Below are 21,000 nucleotides of genomic sequence, written 5' to 3' on the forward strand. Positions count from 1 at the left end.
AAATGCTACAGAACCGTCAACACGGAAAGACAAAGAAATATGTCAAATGTTTTACTTTCAGTGAAGATATTTAGGTTAGTTGGCCAAAACTCCAGATTTGGACATAAGTGTTCATGACTGAAATGAATAATAATAACGTTTTAATAATATTTTATTGCATAGTCTATCATCCTCACCACACCCCCATTTTACGGCAATTGCTACATGGAATAAGTAAAAAAAGAAACGAAAGCACAAAGGCAGGACTGGAACAGAAATCTTAAGTAATCCTTCATTTCCCAGCAAGCGGGACCATCATAACTAGGAATGTGGAAAACTGATAGTGAAACTGGTATTAAGGCTCACGAGGGAGGCATGAAAAAGGGATGAGAAGTTACATTATTTATTTATTTTCACTGTAGGCTACTTCCTGTTTTATCTGTCGTGTTATCGACTGTAATTAAAGCCCCGAATAACTTTAGCTTGGTAAAATGAAACTTACCAACAACGTAGCCTACTTATTCTGAATACAAGTATACTTATATATTAACTACAATACGGTACCGCCGCAATATGGCATGGTACAAATCACAATATGTAGGCATATCTTATCCATGATCTACTGGTAGGTAGCCTATATTATCTCACGATATTGTCTACAAATGTATGCAAAATAAACCTCCGGTCAACAGAAGATACTGACGTTCGTTATTCTCAAACGTAGGCCAATTTATTTAGCATAATATATTATAAGCAGTTGGAGTAGGCCGTATGCGTGGAAAGTTGATGTTTTATTGATACTGATGTTCAATTCCAAAAACCGGCATACATACCGGTGTCACACCGAAATCTGTGACCCATCGAAATCTGTGACCGCAGAGGCCGCTGTTGCACATTTTCTGCATGCGTGTTGTTGAGAACGGGCATGAAAAAGACGGCGTTTACGTAGACGGCGTAAGCTACTCATAAACATTGGATTGCCATCGCTCCCTGTCCAGTGCATGTAATCGCTGGTTGTTATTGCTTCCTATGGAGAAAGAGGCAACGTTGGTGGATCATACTAACCACCCCAGGCATGGTATATGTCAGTAGAAAGTAAATAAAATAAATTAAGTTAAAAAAATGTTTTAGAAACAACTGTTTTATTTTTATTATTACTACATTCTATGAAATTAACTATAAACTATTTCTAAAAATGTGTATTTGTCCCTGCATGCACAATGTGACATTTAGTGATTTAGTTATACCTGCGGTCACAGATTTCGGTGGGTCACAGATTTCGGTGTAACACCGACCCTCCAGGACCGAAATTGACCACCCCTGGTCAAGAGAGACTGGATATCTTCAGTCTACACTACGCGTTTTTACTACAAAACGTGATATTTTTTATATGTTTTATTTTTTTTGCTGGAATAGACGTGTGGTGCTTAACGTTGATTATGACTTCTGATTTCATAACTGCAGGGTTAAACAAGACACATAACACAATCGTTCTACCCTGATAGTGTATCGCTTTTATAAAAATATAAAAAAAGGACAGCGTTTAACTTTTTCTAATGGTGGGGCCACTCCAGGAAACGTTAATTTAGGGGGTTCTCCCTGCTGTTAACCTCATTTTTAACTCTGGGGACAGCAGGATGGTTAAAATGTAAAGACAAGTGCAGTCATTCCCAAGAGGGGGAAAGTATAGTTTCAAGACGTGCGGACTGAATTGACAACTCGTCACCTACCCTACAGAACATCAACTAAACAAGAACAAAACTACGCAAATGGGAATTAACCTACATTCGGTAGAATAAAATTTTCATACAGTGGATAGGCCATGCAATAATTGGGTATTTATTGAGGCTTGCTTAAATTACAATTGCTTAAATCAGGGCCGCCGAATCCTGTTCCTGCAGATCTACCGTCCTAGAGGTATATAAAAATACCAAGTAAAAAAATTCCTAATTTGGTATTTTGTCCTTGTATCCTAGTATACAAAATAGATTAAGCTGTTTCACAAATTTGCTCATTTCACATTGCAAGTCAAACACACAACAACTGCAGTCCACTAGTCTCCTATCTTCCGTCCTCAGTGGTACCACGAACAGGCGATAGACTAGCCTACTGTCCAGGACAACATTTATGTCAGCAGGAGTCACGTGGCTTTATGCGGTTAAATTATTCATAGTATGATGACCAAATGATATATAAACGTATCTATAAAAACATTAATATATTCTCGATATCTACAAAAATTAATTAATACAGACACATTTCAAGAAATATTTATGAACCCAGAATCTAATTCCCCTGTTGCGTTTCCTTAGTTTAAAATTAATTTACCGAATCAGTGGCAAATGAAAGACCACCTCAAAAGGCATAGCCCTGCTTATGTACAGTGTTCCGAGTGCTTACAGCTGTCAGTCTGCAAATGTTTTGTGGTTTGCAAAGTCATAACCATTTTTTGACTTTACGTTTTATACACATTTTTATTTGCGTATTTATTTGCGTGGTGAAGTAGACATAGGTTAATAATTGTTGCCAAACAAGCAGGCCTAAGATAGCTTACTTGATCTCAGAAAGTCGGAAATCGACCTGATCAGATTTTAATAAATTGTGTCGTGTCTAGGAACCGACAGAATTCAAAGTCCAATCATTAATTTGTATAAAACAACTTCACGACGGAAAGGATACCACAGCAGCAAGCTCTTCAGAAAAGTTAGACTTTATTTGCACAGGTGCACAAAGCCGGATCAATTCTGCAGAATTGAACCTCGATTGTCAGTTTTACATTCATCTTATACACTGTGTACCCCACAACTTCCCCTAACACATTCCTTACAATACCATCTGTCCTTCTTGGCACCACAATGATTTCCTGTTCTTGGGTCTACCTGACCTTCTTGGCACCACACTGATTTGCTGTTCTTGGGTGATAACATCATTGTGGAAAGTTACCCCAACTTTCCCTTAAAAAATATTAGTCTTTATTCTGTAATTTTCCATTAAGAATACAAGTCACAGCCTCCTGTTATTTTCCATTGTATTCAGGTTACATAGGGGTCACTGTAAAATATTAGCACATTTATTAGCAGTTGATCAGTTTGAAAATATAAGTGTATGGTTAGTATTTGATTAATGTTTTCTGCTGAGTGAGTAAGTGTGTTTTTTTTAAGCCTTCTGCATTCTCTTGCTTTTTTTCTACAGTTGATACTGTGGTTTCTTGCGTTTCCATAAGCTCAGCTGCAACTAATGATACAGGTTTATTGGATTACATATTGATTATATGAGTGAATAGTCATACATGTGATTTACCTTTACCATGGAGCATCGAGAGTTTGGAGGAACCAGTTTGATCAACATTGATGGGAATACCCTAACTTTAACATGTGACGTCATCACAATCATGGGGAGTCTCAAAATTTTCCTACAATTGCTTTTGGCAATGACATAGAAAGGAGCATCTATCCTCCGAGATAACTAAGATATTAATTGGTTGGAATTCCCGAAATGAGAACACGCATTATTGAGCGAAGGCGCCTGCACAAGTGGCGAGCGAAATAGCGGAACACCTGTTTCATCTACACGTGCAAACGTCTTCTAGAGAAGCTCAGCGATTGGCTCGTTTCACCAATGAATTTAAATATCTGTGCAATTTAAGTGCGACCTCTTACCTGATTTTTAATACGAAAGGTGGTCTAAAGCGGAAAAAGTAAGATGCAGGGCCTTATTTTTTATTCGCTCCTGGTTGGTCTCGCTGTAGCAGGTCCTTTCCTTACAACCTATGAAAGCCAAGACTTCACTCCAGATTATGGTGACACTGATGCTGGTCAATTGTTCGACAGTGCTCGTCCTGCACTCAGAGACCGTGACCTCGTGAACCACGAAGGCGAGTTTCCGTTCCCCGACCTAGAGGATGAGGATTCAAGCGATTTCGACGGAAATGTGGAGTTGGAGGGTGCTGATGATTACTCTGTAGAAGGTGATGTTGGTGTAGGCAGTTTCAAATTCATACCTGGTGGCGTCAAACTCTTCTCAGAAGGCAGTGGGCTCCCGGAGGAAGAGGATGGGGCGCAGCGCTGGCCCGAGGAGCTCGAGTTGGAATACGATCCTGAGCTCCCAGTGCGCACGGGAGAGCACACTGAGCTCTCCGAGCGTACGAACGACGAGTCGGCCGATGTTGCACCTCGCAGAACTGGTGTTGGTGAAAATTGGCCTGAATTCCCGGAGCAGAACGAGGAACGGGCGTGGTATGGCGATATTGTCGCTCTAAAAACAAGAATCGCAGAAGCTGACCGTAACTGAGTGCCGAGTCAACAAGCGACTAAAATCTTTTGCCAAGGTGGGCAGGTAGCTAGCTAGAGTATTTCCAAGTCGTTGGGATTTGTGGGGTTCCATACCAAAGTTAACGTGGCAATTTTTTTTTTTTAACAGGCACTGTACACCGTTGTCCCACCAAGTGCATTGTGTAAAAATAAAATCTCGTTCAGTGGAATAGTCTTGTGGCGTTTTGACTTGTTCATTTCTGTAGGCTAAGCCGTTTCTTGACTCCTGCTTAAGATACCATCCGCCCCAATGTTACGGTATTACAGGGGCTGCTCAATGCAACTAATGTAGTGCTGCTTAAGACGAGCTCCATGTCTGCAAACGTATTGACTTGATTTGTATTGCACATCACTAGGGCACTGTCATTCACAACCAAGACAATGGGACTTTCTTCTCAGCAGGGTGTATGGACCAATTCTCCCTCTGGTTTGGTCAGAATAGAACTGGACACTTGACGTTTTACAGAATATTCAAGGTCATGGATAAATGCGCAATTGGTACAGGCTTGTATGTAGAAGTTGCAGATTATGCCAAATGTAGTTCTTGGATTTAACTTTTCCAAATACTTAGTGTGTATATATGCAGGTCTTGTTTCCACCAATTACCCTGGCTAAATGCGCTAATTGACTGTATACATGTGTAGATTGCTGTAGAATGTTTAATTTGGAGACCAAAGAACAGTTGGCTGTCATTCATGCGCTTATCAAGAAATTGAGCTAAAATGTTATCAATTAAGGCTAATCTCATTCTATTAACTACGGTGGTTTCGCAGGTGTATTGTGGACACGCAGCGTTGTAATTAAGGACTTTGTAAATTCCCGGGGCAAATAACAGGGACGATTACGCTCCACGGTGACCGAATATACTCCTGTGTGTGCGTCATCCGTTTTAAAAACAGTTTGTTACGCGATTAGCGATCGCGGATTTCAGAATTCCCGACAAATAATCAACCAGTTCTTCTAAAACGGACTTTGAATTGGAAACCTTTTACACGTGGGACACGTCATCCGATTAGATCGATTGTTTAATATGCCAGTTTCAGTTGGCAACGCCATGCAAACGGCCAATCGCAGCACACGTCACACATGATTTAAAGTACAAAGAATTTTTATTGGTTGAAATAGATTGTTGCCTCCAATCAGTACCAAAATGATACCCCCTGCCCTCCTTTGTTTTACAACAGTATGAAATGAAATGCTGAATCACATTAATAGACAGAAATACAAAGATAAAGAATGCAAACCACATTAAGTCATTTTAATAGCTGCTTTTTTGTAATATGCTATTTGATTGGATGGGCCTAGGCCCAGCCAGGCCCACCCATAGCCACGCGCCCCTGTGCCTACCAGTGTTCAAACTTGTACAGAAACGTAGATGTGAGAGGGTTATGCCCCAGTTTTAAATACAATGTGTTAGGTGGGAAGCCTGGGCAAATAAGGTATTTATAGCTGGGCTGTCGCCTCTCATACAGACAAAAAATATCCTTACATGAAATGCATAGGCTAAATGCAGTAGCATTTATTTATGGTCAAAAGGTGTGTATATGCAGGCCAGAGGTTCTTCAGATTTGTCAGTCAGTCAGATACAGCAGCCTTTTTTCAAAAATATTCTAAAAACATTTGTGGGAGAAACTAACTTCAGCCTGGGCCAGATGGACTGAGTGTTCCCTCCACACTGTTGATGCTTCCTCAAAAATAACAAACAATCCACAGAGTCTGATGTAGTTAGGTTTATTGTAAGCAACTCACAGTAACATACAAGAAACCGAGGCTGGTCCGTGCGAAGCAGCTCTGAACACACCTCTAAATACACTCTTCCTTTATACTGTTTTCTAGCTCCACCTGTTGTGGAGCTTAAATTCAAACCCTTCCTAACTGCTTAGATTTTCCACCAATATTTCCGAGCCCCAATCCCTTAATATAAAAAATAAATGGTTGAATGTTCTAATTCTTGCCAAACAGTTACGCATTCTGTCCTGATCTAACCCATCCTACATCTGCATGGCATTATGCCCTACACATAACATATACTGGTAATACAATTTAGTACAGCAATTTAATAAGTGAGGACTACAGTAGACAGCGATGATAGATAATGACAGTGGTACGCAATGAGTGATAGTAGATAATATATAATAAATGATAATGATAAGCAATGACTGTGAACTCCTCTCAACCTTCCTTCCACATTTTCAAATTCTCTAACAAAGACGCCTTAACCATATATCACTTCAGTACAGCGGGCTCCATCCCGTCGCATACCTTTCTGACAAAAACATGTTTTTTCCCAAATTGACATTCAGCTACATCTTCTTTCATGGTGACCAATGATAAGGTAAACAGTACCAGGCTGTACGCTGGCCTTGAGGGCAGGTGCAGCTCCAGGCCCTCAGGCAACAATTAGACCATTATATCCTGCATTCTCCAAAGGCTCCAAAGGAGTGTAAGGCCCACAGCACAGGGTGTGAGGCCTACTGCACAAAGTGTAATGAATGAAAAGGCATTAAAAACATATATCAATAATGTCTGTCTATGCATTAATGTGTATAAGATAATGATTAAATCTGCATATTCCTCAACACATTCGAATATCATTTTAACAATTTTTTTCAAACTTAAATTTGAGAATTCGAATCTTTGTTTCGGGTCCCGTACTTTCGAATTGACATAGGCTAAATGTATGAGTATAATAACCCGGGATAGAGCCTTGGGGGACTCCTTTAGTTAATTCGAGAAATGAGGATTTATGGCAATCAACAGACACACATTGGATTAGAAAGGTAATGTGAAAACCAGTTTACTGCAGATGCAAAACCAATAACCCATAATCTATAAATTAAAATGGAATGGTCAACTGTATCAAAGGCCTTAGAAAGGTCAATAAAAAGAGCAGCACAGTGTTTTTTTTTTTTTTGTTTTTTTTTGTCAAGCGCTTTGATTATGTCATTAATAACTGTAGATGCTGCAGTAATTGTATTATGACCAGACCTGAAACCATACTGCACATTATGTTGTCATGTAAGAACAGCTTGATCTGAGTATTAACTACGGATTCTAAAATTTTAGCCAGAATAGGGAGTTTTGAAATGGGTCGGTAACTATGTAGGTCACAGGGATAAGGGAACACATAGGCTGCTTTCCAATCATTGGTAAGAGTGTAAGTCAAAAGAGGCAGATTAAATATATGAGGGAGGGACTTGGCAATAAGAGGTGCAGCAAGCTTCAGAAGCCTTGGCACTAACAGATCAGGACTGGCTGATTTTCAGGATCTATATTTTTTAATGCTTCAAGAATATGAGCAGAAGACCTAGGACTAAAAGCAAAAGGCTTAGTTAGAACTGAAGGTGGTGAAACTTCAGCCGTAGATAAAAATCAATATCATCCTTATAAGCTACTGGCTGAGTACCCAACATAATTTTCTGAGAAAGACAATAGGAGGCATCTGTAGCTGGTAATGAGTTTATGGTCTTCCAGAATTTGGCAGAATGCAAATAGGCAGCTGTAGATCTCAGAATCCCTTTCTCCCTCACTCGTGAATGAGACTCAAAGATACTTGAACTCCTCCACTTGGGGCAGTTGCTCCTCCCTTGAAGAGGGCAAACCATCTTTTTTCGGGAGAGGACCATGGCCACAGACTTGGAGGTGCTGACCCTCTGCAATCAAACATGCTATTTTCAAACCTCGTAATTCTGTTAACTTCAGAAAGACGTGGGATAGAGTTGTGGACAAGAAAGTATTTTGGAGTTTACGCGTTTCATTTACAGGTAGATGATTGCTACCATATCATAAATACAGATAGCGTGATCCGCCAGAGAGGAAGTTAGTCATTTAGCATTTGTGAGCTCATAATGCAAATCAGAACTTCTCTGAACTCGGTCCTCCCCGCGCCCAGTCTCGGTCTGTGCAGACTGGTCTCCCGGGGGAAGTGATCTAAATATAGGCTATAGCACGTACGACCAATTTTAACGTTTTAGCTAGACTTGCGACATCTGGTGGTTTTGTAAATTTCACCGCAGAAAGTAAGATTAATGAAACAAACAAAAAAAAAAAAAGACTGCCTGTACCCCGGCCCTTCTGAATAATTCTGCGATATTAGATTGAAGCAGATTGATGCGTTATTTTTTTAAATTAGCGAAACAAATGGCAGCAGGGATCTAGTAAGGCTCCAACCCTGCTGATCTCCGGTAGTAGAATCAGCCAACCACTAGGCAACACCTAAACATGTACAAAAATGCAATTTGTTGAATAAAACTGATTTAATATTTTCTATCTAATTTTCTGATCTAATATATATATATATATATATTTAAATCACTTAACACGTGTAGACTATAGCCTAAGACGTAAGGTATTGCAAACTAGCTACTTGTCATTTTGGGGTGGCCTGGAAATTGAAATTATTTACAGGGGTGCCTTGGGTCTGACAAGTTTGGGAACCATTGAGATACAGCATCCTACCACAGTTAAAACGATAAGTCGTAGCCAACATTAACATCTGTTAATACAGCACTGCGGGACACACCACACACTCTGCCAGAACAATTTAGTGATCTTATCAAGATCTTATCTTCTCTTGGACTGATCAAACGAACATCCAAAACAGGAACTCTATAAACTCGTATTTATACTGACCGGATCTTCATTGCAGCGCCACCAAAGAGAAAAGTAAATAATATCGGGGGAAGAGAAGCATTATTGGGTCCTCTGAAAGCGTGATTTTGACAGCGCAGCAGCAGCACTCTATTTGTGAAAGTGACTTTCAGGCAATACGTCGCACATCATGGGATCCACTGTGGTGAGTTTACAAATAATCTAACGGAGAGAAAAAATAATAATTTTTGGCATTAGCACTTAATCAGAAACTGAGACAACTATTGCAACGTTTACGATAACACGTTGTCAAATTTAAGTTAGGCTACTGTAGCTAAAACAGTGAACACAGTTGTCCAATACTCAGCACGTTCACCAATTTAACTTTTTTAGAAAATTAAAACTAGCTCGCTAACTTCAGCCGGAATGAAGAAATCCAGTTATTAGGCTAATGTTACCGACACACTAGCGAGCTTGGTAATTATCGCAGCAGTTTTGCTCGCTGGGTAGTTGTAGCGAACTTGTGTTATTAATTGTTAATGTTAATCTTAAATTGTGTAGCCAAATTAAATTTAAAATATTCCTTAGGACCTTTAACCGTCTATTCGCTGATGTTAGCAAGCTACAGTAGCTACACAGTACACCCAGGTGTTTTATCCACAGACATGTCTGAAACAACATGTAGCCAGTTGCCCTCCTGAGCGTTTTTATAACCTAGGCTAATTGTAAGTTCACTATTGTGTTTGTAACGTTCCGCTAGCTAGTTCTTGTAACTTTAAAACGTTGCCGGATTTGTTACTGCGCCACGCCCGCTGAGCGATGCAATTGATGTTTGCTAAAGGATGTGCTAAAGGATGTGTTTGCATTGGAGCTCCATGCATGGCTCTGCTGCAGCCATCTACCTGGTACATTAGTTAAGGTTACTTTAGTTGTTAAGTTCAGTCTGATCATGTTGTATGAAGTAGGCCTATTTTTTGTGTCATGGTTCTATTGCGTCTGCAGAAAATTCAAGCAAACATAAATTTAAATAACCAGGGATTAGACTGGCCATTCTTTAACCTTTGCCTTTTAAATGCCATGAAAGACCCATGTGACTACATTTGGACTGACTCGTCAGTTAAGTTAGCATCCCAGAATGCAGGTTCTGTGGGCAGTTACACAGATGCATGCATGTACCGAAAACACGGTTAATGAGAGAAGGGTGGGTCCTCAGCGTGGCTGAGAATAGGAGGAAGCCATGTCTGCGGGAAGCTAAATGGGCTGTGGCGAAATTGGCCCGCTGAGAAGAACCTATGAGTCACTCACTGTTTGTCTGGCGGATTCAAGTATGACCAAATATAGGATGGGGAATGTGCCTGCCTAATCTACGTCTGACTGTGGTTCAGTTCAGGATTAGCATGGTGATCCAGCTTCATACTGAAATATTTACTATTGCAGTTTATTTGTCCTTATTATCACATTGTGCAGAACTGTTAGTGCAGGCTACTGTCAACCCCCTTTAAAAAAATGCTTTATTACACTGTAAACAAGGCCTTCCTTGTGTTTGTAACGTTCCTGTGGAGGTGGGCAGCATTGGCTGTAAATTCTAGTAGCCTAGATAGCTAGTGACTCCGGGCCAGATCTGCGCCGAGTCCAGCCCGGCAGTGCTGACTTCCGGCCGAATCGGCCCAGCCCGGAGTCGCTTGCTACCTGAGAGAAGTTCGTATCCCCATGTCAGTAACGTAATTAAAGAACCGTGCATTTTCCAGGGTGTAATTCACAAGTATAAGCCATATGGCCAACGTGCAGCTGAATTGCGTGCCAGGCTAACCCAGTCTGTTTGCCCAGAGTGTGCTGGTGGCAGCAGGGGTGGTGACACTGTCAACAGTGGGCTTGGTTCTGGGAGTCTTTCTCCGGAGGAAGAAGAAGAGGAGCCCAATCACACTGCTCGACCCCTCCTTCAAATACCAGCTGAGGCTCATCGACAAGGAGGTAGCCTGTCACAATAGCCAGACCTCACAAACAACCCAGATGCAGCCAATCTTTTTAAGGTCCCGGCTTTTTTAAACAAAATAATCTGTTGGGCTAACATTGACTGCTTTTAGAAGGAAAAAGTCACCTAAATTACATATTTATGTAGCCCTAAAGCTTGACAAATTAAAATAAATTAAGGTCCTTCAAAACGTGGCATTTTCCATATTTGCATTCACTATTGTTGCTTTAGTTAAAGGTTTCGGCCTAATTTTTCATTTGTAAGTGTTTAGATTTTGAAGGCTGCTAGAATTTTAGGGTAACTGGAGATCAGGTGTATACACAAAGATTCTCTGTGTGTGTGGGGGGGGGGGGGGGGTGGAATGTGGGATGTACTGTTGCTGATGTTTGTACCTCCCGCCTGACTCGTGCGTGCGTCCTCTCGCAGGTTCTCAGTCACGACACGCGCAGGTTTCGGTTTGCCCTGCCTTCTCCACAGCACATACTAGGCCTCCCTGTTGGTACGTACTTCACATCAGTGTAGCTTAGCGACGCGTGTGTGCAGGCGTGGCATGTTTGTGCTTGCGTTATGTGAAATACTCTTGGGCCCATAACATTCCTGTAGCGCTCGTACAGTGGAAATTATAATGGCTCATGGTTACATGACAGAGGACTCTTCTATATATAGTGCATAATTTGCAGATGATTAACCGGTTACAGTGTGAGGGCAGGGGTTATAAATAAGCAGCGTTGTATGATCCATCTGTTATAAGATCTTCAGTTACAAATGAAGTCCCCTATTCTCCTTGAAATTCCACACATTTTGACTTGGTACTGTACTGTACTGTATACTGTAAAAAGCTCTTTTCTTGGAAGCTCACTTTTGCTGAAACTGTTTGTCTGGCATTTACATTATCCAGACCACTAAAGTGTTTAGTGTTAAACACTAGCAGTAAGCACTCTGTTAAAGAGTTCTATTTGATGATCTTTATCAAACTACGAGCATGTATTTTACCTGGCTAACCTTTACCTGGCTTACAATTGTTTGTAAGTATATACTGTTAAATGGTAAATGGACTGCATTTATATAGCGCTTTTATCCAAAGCGCTTTACAATTGATGCCTCTCATTCAGCAGAGCAGTTAGGGGTTAGGTGTCTTGCTCAAGGACACTTCAACACTCCCAGGGCGGGGTTTGAACCGGCAACCCTCCGACTGCCAGACAATCGGTCTTACCTCCTGAGCTTAGTCGCTGTTAGCTGACTAAGTGGAGACATTTCTTTGAGATTAAGTTTACATTTATGTTTTCAGTTTTGGCCCATTGTCACCCTTTTTATAAAGAAATTTAATAGCTTTTAATGCCCCTTGAGTGGGGCTGGTGGTTGTGGGCAGTATAAATATGTGGTTCGAACTCTGACAGCTTTTTAGTTTGTCATTCTCAGTGAGTGGATCTTCTCCCCATCTAAGGATTGCCAACAGGGGAAAAGCGACTGCAATTGTTTCCCATAGTCCATGGGTGTGTTTGTTTGTTTGGCTCAATGCAATTTATCATTGTACAAGTTAACAAAATTTGTGCTGCATATAAGGTTTATAGTCAAGGCTAATTTCCCCAGTTTAGTTATTGTATTTAAATAATGATTATGGTAACAAATAGCCTACATAAAGGATGAGCAAGTTGAATTTTGGCCAATGAACAATTAAGTTGACTTCATCGTTTCCATATGAATCCCCCCCTCACTTCTCTCCCAGGAAAACATGTGTACCTGTCTGCCCGAATCGATGGAGACATTGTTGTGCGTCCCTACACTCCGGTGTCCAGTGATGATGACAAGGGATTCGTTGATATTGTCGTGAAGGTACTGCCGCTTAAAACTGAACATACAGTATACTCCAGTAATGAGTAACTGAACATAAAGTATACTACAGTAATGAGTAACTGAACATACAGTATATGGCATATATGAGTAATTGAACATACAGTATACCACAGTAATGAGTAACTGAACATACAGTATACACCAGTAATGAGTAACTGAACATACAGTATACACCAGTAATGAGTAACTGAACATACAGTATACACCAGTAAAGAGTAACTGAACATACAGTATACAACAGTAATGAGTAACTGGACATACAGTATACAACAGTAATGAGTAACTGAGCATACAGTATACACCAGTAAAGAGTAAGTGAACATACAGTATACAACAGTAATGAGTAACTGGACATACAGTATACAACAGTAATGAGTAACTGAACATACAGTATACACCAGTAAAGAGTAACTGAACATGCAGTATACAACAGTAATGAGTAACTGGACATACAGTATACACCAGTAATGAGTAACTGAACATACAGTATGCACCAGTAATGAGTAACTTAACATACAGTATGCACCAGTAATGGGTAACTGAACATACTGTATTTGGCAGTAATGAGTAACTGAACATACAGTATACAACAGTAATGCGTAACTGAACATACTGTATTTGCCAGTAATGAGTAACTGAACATACAGTATACACCAGTAATGAGCAACTGAACATACAGTATACACCAGTAATGAGTAACTGAACATAAAGCATATGGCAGTAATGAGTAACTGAACATACTGTATCTGCCAGTAATGAGTATCTGAACATATAGTTTACATCAGTAATGTGTATCTGAACATATAGTATACATCAGTAATCAATAACTGAACATACAGTATACACCAGTAATGAGTAACTGAATATAGTAGAGCAGGGAGCTCAAACTGCTGTCCTGCAGGGCTATAGGGCTTTCCGTGCTATTTAGTGTGTTTCAGCACCTAAGTGTTTAAAATTGTGTCACTGGTTACCAAAACAGCCAACATACCTGGTTTCCAAGACATCAATTGGCTGCTGATTGAAAGGAAGCCATAAAAAACCTGTAGAAACTGTGGCACTCCAGGACTGGAGTTAAACCTGCAGAAACTGCAGCCCTCCAGGACTGGAGTTAAACCTGCAGAAACTGCGGCCCTCCAGGACTGGAGTTAAACCTGCAGAAACTGCAGCCCTCCAGGACTGGAGTTATACCTGCAGACACAGACACTGTGGCCCTCCAGGACTGGAGTTTGCAGACACAGACACTGTGGCCCTGCAGGACTGGAGTTTAACCTGCAGACACTGTGGCCCTCCAGGATTAGAGTTTAATCTGCAGACACAGACACTGTGGCCCTCCAGGACTGGAGTTAAACCTGCAGACACTGTGGCCCTCCAGGACTGGAGTTAAACCTGCAGACACTGCGGCCCTCCAGGACTAGAGTTTAATCTGCAGACACAGACACTGTGGCCCTCCAGGACTGGAGTTAAACCTGCAGACACTGCGGCCCTCCAGGATTAGAGTTTAATCTGCAGACACAGACACTGTGGCCCTCCAGGACTGGAGTTAAACCTGCAGACGCTGTGGTCCTCCAGGACTGGAGTTAAACCTGTAGACACTGCGGCCCTCCAGGACTGGAGTTAAACCTGCGGACACTGTGGCCTTCCAGGAGTGGAGTTAAACCTGCAGACACAGGACCCCCTCCATACTGGAGTCTGAGATCCATGGAGAAGAATTAGGATAAAATTTAATTATGGGTGGTCAAAAGGTGTAGATTTCATTCCATCTGAATCTTTAATCCATTCTTATTTGATCCATTTGTTTTTAAAAGTCTTTCCCTTGCCCTAGATTGTCACCGTGGCTCAGATTTTTGGATTTAGACTTGTTTTGACTTGGAATGAGCCAATGAGACAGCATAGCCACATTTAGCACAAGGGATGAGATCTGCACTGTCGGGGTGAAACCGAACCTCTCTGACCCGCAGATCTACTTCAGGGACGTCCACCCCAAGTTCCCCGAGGGGGGAAAGATGTCCCAGTACCTGGAGAGCCTGCAGGTGGGAGAGACGGTGGACTTCAGAGGACCAGGAGGGCTGCTGGAGTACCTGGGCCACGGTACCGATCATTACCCGTGGGGTCACTGCCCAAATTTCCCCCCCCGTTTGGCTGACTGTGACCGTAGCACACCCCCATACATCAGTAGGTTCAGTGTAAAACTGATGGATGTATGATCACGGCCTGTATTTATGTTGTGGGCTCTGGTTATATGCCCCAGTAGCTTCCCTCAAACAGAATGTGCCTTGAACCCATAGACTTGTACAGACATGAATGGCTTTTGATGCTTTATTTGAGTGCATAAGGACACAGCTCCCTCTCAGCTGACTAAAATAACATTTGGTGATCAACAGAGCTACGATTAGTCATCATTGTATGACACATCCCCTTGTGGTGGTCTGGGAGAACTGCCAACACCAGCCTGCTGAGTTCATTTCTTAAATTTTTACTGTTCTTTCGTGGATACTCTTATCCAGAGCAAAGATGCAATCACAAGTGCAAAGATCAGGCGTCAAAGTGTGGTGACTCACTAGAGGGGGAAAGTATCGTCCCAGCAGAGCAGAGACACTCAGGGCCAGTAGTACTGTTGGTTTTCATTCCTCCCCTCTAATCAGCGACTGATTTGAAGCTGTCGCGCCAGGTCGGTGTAACCTCTGGCCAATCAGTGACATTATTGAGCTATGGGCTATCAGGCAGAAGAGACAACCGGCAGTACTTCTGACCTTGAGGGCCAGATTTGTGTATCCCTGCAACAAGAAGCTAGCGCCAGGTGTGAAGGCATCAGTTTGCCTTATTCTCCTAATGAATAGGGGAGCTTTTGGTGGCCATTTAAAGTTTCAAATTCAGTCCTGTCTCTCTCTCCCCCCCAGCCCTGAGTCCTGTCTCTCTCTCTTCCCCCCCCAGCCCTGAGTCCTGTCTCTCTCTCCTCACCCCCCAGCCCTGAGTCCTGTCTCTCTCTCCTCACCCCCTAGCCCTGAGTCCTGTCTCTCTCTCTCTCCCCCCCAGCCCTGAGTCCTGCCTCTCTCTCCCCCCCCAGCCCTGAGTCCTGTCTCTCTCTCTCCCCCCCAGCCCTGAGTCCTGTCTCTCACCCCCCCAGCCCTGAGTCCTGTCTCTCCCCCCCCCAGCCCTGAGTCCTGTCTCTCTCTCCCCCCCAGCCCTGAGTCCTGTCTCTCTCTCTCTCTCACCCCCCAGCCCTGAGTCCTGTCTCTCTCTCTCCCCCCCCAGCCCTGAGTCCTGTCTCTCTCTCTCCTCACCCCCCAGCCCTGAGTCCTGTCTCTCTCTCTCCCCCCCCCCCCAGCCCTGGGTCCTGTCTCTCTCTCTCTCTCCCCCCCAGTCCTGAGTCCTGTCTCTCTCTCTCCCCTCCCCAGCCCTGAGCCCTGTCTCTCTCTCTCTTCCCCCCCAGCCCTGAGTTCTGTCTCTCTCTCTCCCCCCAGCCCTGAGTCCTGTCTCTCTCTCTCACCCTCCAGCCCTGAGTCCTGTCTCTCTCTCCCCCCCCAGCCCTGAGTCCTGTCTCTCTCTCTCCACCCAGCCCTGAGTCCTGTCTCTCTCCCCCCCCCCCCAGCCCTGAGTCCTGTCTCTCTCTCTCCCCCCAGCCCTAAGTCCTGTCTCTCTCTCCCCCCCCCAGCCCTAAGTCCTGTCTCTCTCTCTCCCCCCCCAGCCCTGAGTCCTGTCTCTCTCTCTCCCCCCCCAGCCCTGAGTCCTGTCTCTCTCTCTCCCCCCAGCCCTGAGTCCTGTCTCTCTCTCTCCACCCAGCCCTGAGTCCTGTCTCTCTCTCTCCCCCCCAGCCCTGAGTCCTGTCTCTCCCCCCCCCCCCCCCAGCCCTGAGTCCTGTCTCTCTTCCCCCCCCCCAGCCCTGAGTCCTGTCTCTCTCCCCCCCCCCCCCCAGCCCTGAGTCCTGTCTCTCTTCCCCCCCCCCAGCCCTGAGTCCTGTCTCTCTCTCCCCCCCAGCCCTGAGTCCTGTCTCTCTCTCTCCACCCAGCCCTGAGTCCTGTCTCTCTCTCTCCACCCAGCCCTGAGTCCTGTCTCTCTCCCCCCCCCCCCCAGCCCTGAGTCCTGTCTCTCTCTCCTCCCCCCTAGGCCAGTTTTCAGTTCAGCCTGATAAGAAGTCCGCAGGTGAGATGAAGATGGCGAAGTCCCTGGGCCTCATCGCTGGAGGGACAGGTACACTCTACATTACCCTGGAACTCGCACAGACAAACAGACAAAAATGTGTCATCCAATTAATCAAGGAGCTCATCTTTTAATTCCCTCCATAGTCGATTAGTTGTATGGAGTGGATATTCTTAAGAATGGTGTTGTTGAAATTGCAATTAAAATTGTGTTTTTATTGTAATTTTTATTGAAATTGTAATTAGAAATGTAATTGTAATAGAAATAGTAAAAATGCACTGCAGAGCCTGCATTTATAGTAAATCATTGGGTTTTAATATAATTTTGCACAAGTTTATGTAACGCTTAATATGAGGGTATTGTTATTGTTTTTTAAATTTTACCTGATTTATTGTCTCTCAGTGAAATTTAATCAGTGCAAACGCAAAGAAATTAATTGTTTTCAAGTGATGCAACCAATACAGTGTTGAAAGAAATCTGAAGGAATAAGTACAATTGAACTATTATGTGACATCATTTCCCAGTGAAATATTCCAAATATTGTGGAAAACCAATTGTTGATACGCACAATGGTATAGACCTGCCATTCGGTGTTTGTTGTTTTACACAGAAGCTGGTAGCTAATTAGCCACTTCATGTATTTTAATGGCAAATTAGACAAATGGATAATACTTAAGTACAAAAAAACGATGCAGCCATGAGCCAATGGTAGAGTCGAAAGTAACAACCTGAAAAGCATGTAAATTCATTGCTGGGAGAACTTCCTTCCCACTTAATCTTTGGTTTCCAAGCAGATAGTATGGCCACGCCTTAGGCTGTTAGCTTCAGATAAACTTGTGAATTTTCAGTGTTTGTGAAAATTGCGCAGTCAGAAGGGTTTTAGCATGTTTTATCTGGGTCTGAGAGAACTGTGTGTGCAGTCCGCTCCTTTGCTTTCTACCTGTGCAGGTATCACCCCCATGCTGCAGCTGGTCCGGGCCATCATCAAGAACCCCACTGACAAGACTCGCTGCAGCCTCCTCTTTGCAAACCAGGTGGAGCATTTACTTCTCTCCTGTTCAGTTTGCCTCTGTCCTGTTCAGTTTCTTGCTCTTCAGTTCAGTTTGCTTCTCTTTAGTTCAGTTTGCTGCTCTTTAGTTCAGTTTGCTACTCTTTAGTTCAGTTTGCTGCTCTTTAGTTCAGTTTGCTGCTCTTTAGTTCAGTTTGCTGCTCTCCAGTTCAGTTTGCTACTCTTTAGTTCAGTTTGCTGCTCTTTAGTTCAGTTTGCTGCTCTTCAGTTCAGTTTGCTGCCCTTTAGTTCAGTTTGCTGCTCTTTAGTTCAGTTTGCTGCTCTTCAGTTCAGATTGCTGCTCTTCAGTTCAGTTTGCTGCTCTTTAGTTCAGTTTGCTACTCTTTAGTTCAGTTTGCTGCTCTTCAGTTCAGTTTGCTGCTCTTTAGTTCAGTTTGCTGCTCTTCAGTTCAGTTTGCTGCTCTTTAGTTCAGTTTGCTGCTCTTCAGTTCAGTTTGCTGCTCTTTAGTTCAGTTTGCTGCTCTTCAGTTCAGTTTGCTGCTCTTCAGTTCAGTTTGCTGCTCTTTAGTTCAGTTTGCTGCTCTTCAGTTCAGTTTGCTGCTCTTTCACATTCAGCCCGAGGAGCTGGGCTGATTCCTGCCACTCTACAGTGCTCCCGTTCAGGAACATTACCTCCTGAAAATGAATGTGTGCTAACTGGAAAAATAATTTAGGAACGCATCTACTCATTGGGATGCATTAGTGTGCTCCTAAGTGTGCTCATTAGTGTACTCCTAAGTGTGCTCATTAGTGTGCTCATTAGTGTGCTCCTACGTTTTTCAGCTCAGGAGAGCATGTGCTCCTTGGGAAAGGTCTTGGCGTAAAACCCTGCGTTGTCCTGGAGGCTGATGGCTGAAGCCTATTGGATCACCCAGGGAAAACCTGGTCATTGTAATTATGAATGATAATGTCGTATAATGGTTAGGGAACTGAGCTGGTAACTCAGAGGTTGCATATTTGATACCCATGCTGTTAAGACATCCATGTCAGGTTAGGTATACTCCTGCCATCATCGCCCTTGACCAAGGCACTGGCCTCAGAGCTGGAGTTGGTCCCCGGGCACTGCACTGTGGCTGCCCACTGCTCCCGAGTAGCTAGAATGGGTCAAACACAGAGGACAAATTACCCCATGGGGTTTAATAAAGTATAAAATAAATCCATTTTAAAAATGATACATTTTAGCGAGTTACTCAACCTGAACTTCTCCAATCAATATCCAGCTGTATGCATGGATTGTATGTAAATAAAAAAGTACACGCTGTTTAAAATGGACTTCCAGTCGTGTCTCACCGTGTGTGCGCGTGCGCGTGCCCGTGCCCGTGCGCGCGCGTGACCGGCAGACGGAGAAGGACATCCTGCTTCGTGATGAACTGGAGGAGATCGCAGCCAGGCACCCGGACCGCTTCCAGCTCTGGCTCACTGTGGACAAAGCCCCCGCAGGTAGGACCTCCAGCAGCCGGGGGTGCCCTGGGACACGCACACACTGTGTGTGGGGACACACCCGATAAGAGTAACACATTGGACTTTCCTTCTCGTGATGTCAGATTGTTTTATAGTGAAGGGGGTTGGAACCCAACCCACCTGGTTGATGCACAACGGCCATGTTTCACGGGAACACTCCCACCGGGGCTGTGTCTGAAACAGCCTCCTAACTACTGTCATAAAAATATGTACTCTCTACTAAACATAGTGCCCACTGTTTAATGTGTATTTTTAGTACACGATGGGCAAAGGTACTGTGTAAGTGTTGTATGATGTTCCACCCTTTGCAGTAAATGATTTATGGATTATAGGACCTCTCGCACAGTTCTGCGGTAGCTCCTAAAAAGTATGGTTTACTTCCTTAAAAGTGTGCTCCCAAATACACTCAGCGACACCCTGGACATAAGTATGTCATACGTGGATTTTAACTACACTACATTTAGAGAAAATGTAACCTAATTAACAACTTTCTCATCCAGTGTACTCAACTTATATACTCTATGGTAGGTGAGCAAGCTGTGTCAGGCATGGCGCGCTTCTGCTGGGGCGGAGAGGGAGGGGCTTTCTGTGCAAATTAAACTGGAGTGGGTGGGGGGGCTGATTAGGTGCCCACACTGAGAGCCAGGCTGGGGATTGTGATCAGTTCAGATGATCTGTTCCCTCACCCCTGGATCCTCCCGCTCTCCTCCCGTGCTCAGACTGGGACTTCAGCCAGGGGTTCGTCAACGCCGACATGATCCAGGAGCACCTCCCTGGCCCCGGGGAGGAAAACCTGGTCCTGATGTGCGGCCCCCCCCCCATGATCCAGTTGGCCTGCACCCCCAGCCTGGACGAGCTGGGCTATCAGCAGAGCCAGCTCTTCGCCTTCTAGACCACGAGAACACTGCATCTCCCACACCAAGGCCTTCTCCCCAGATCGAGCAATAAAAGGAATACAGTACCCTGCCTGTACTGCATGCTGAACACCGCACCCCCACATCTGAGGGCTTCGGTGTCGGCCGAAGACTGCAGTGCCTTCGCTTTTGTGAAGTGCAGCTATCATAAGTGCTGCCAATTAATACATTTTTGTTCACGGTATTCAAATATTCCTGATACGCAAGCTATCATGTTGATTTAAAAGAACACTTGGCAAAAGTTTTATTTAATGTGTTCTCTGAACGTGTATGTATTTTCTTACAGTTCTGTCTTGCGATAGGGTAAGATATATATACATATTTACCGTGGCATACATTGTACGCTTGATACAAATGAGTAACTAGCATTGAGGGTTCCTGCCTTGGCTTAAATAGGCATGCCATTGAGTGTAGTTCTTTGGGTATTGTACCACAAAAGCATGCGCAGGCTTTCTCAGCTGTTTTTGAATGAGGTAATGCTGAATTGCTGAATTACATTTCAGCAACAATGCTTCATTTTCTGCATGGTTTATCTGTATCTAATCATATGTGATTGTTTACCCATGCTTAGTCAATGCAAGTGTAATCCAGTAAATTGTTTGCCTGATGAATCAATGGATGATTATTTTAGAAAATGATGTAAAGTAACACGTGAAGATTAGTAGTTTGCAAAGCGGAAAGTAGGTGCTTTCGTGACAAGAAAGAATGAAAATGGACAATGAACAAAATTAGGAA

The 21,000-nt window shown here is 43.4% G+C and overlaps 1 protein-coding gene and 1 long non-coding RNA gene across 2 annotated transcripts; both read left to right on the top strand.

Annotated features, from left to right (window-relative positions):
- Positions 1-3,635: 3,635 nt before the first annotated feature.
- LOC118207539 lies at positions 3,636-4,463 on the top strand. Its single transcript, XR_004761397.1, has 2 exons — positions 3,636-4,306; positions 4,399-4,463. It is a non-coding gene; the product is annotated as an uncharacterized LOC118207539 (long non-coding RNA).
- Positions 4,464-8,798: 4,335 nt separating this feature from the next.
- On the top strand, positions 8,799-20,876 carry LOC118208674 (NADH-cytochrome b5 reductase 3-like). Its single transcript, XM_035383562.1, has 9 exons — positions 8,799-9,084; positions 10,707-10,850; positions 11,278-11,350; positions 12,578-12,684; positions 14,664-14,793; positions 16,810-16,893; positions 17,791-17,876; positions 19,231-19,330; positions 20,071-20,876. Exons 1-9 carry the CDS (start codon positions 9,070-9,072, stop codon positions 20,241-20,243), a joined length of 912 nt encoding a protein of 303 aa, XP_035239453.1. The 5' UTR covers positions 8,799-9,069; the 3' UTR covers positions 20,244-20,876.
- The last annotated feature ends 124 nt before the right edge of the window (positions 20,877-21,000 follow it).

Source organism: Anguilla anguilla, chromosome 11 (assembly GCF_013347855.1).
Source record: "Anguilla anguilla isolate fAngAng1 chromosome 11, fAngAng1.pri, whole genome shotgun sequence".
Lineage (NCBI taxonomy): Eukaryota > Metazoa > Chordata > Actinopteri > Anguilliformes > Anguillidae > Anguilla > Anguilla anguilla.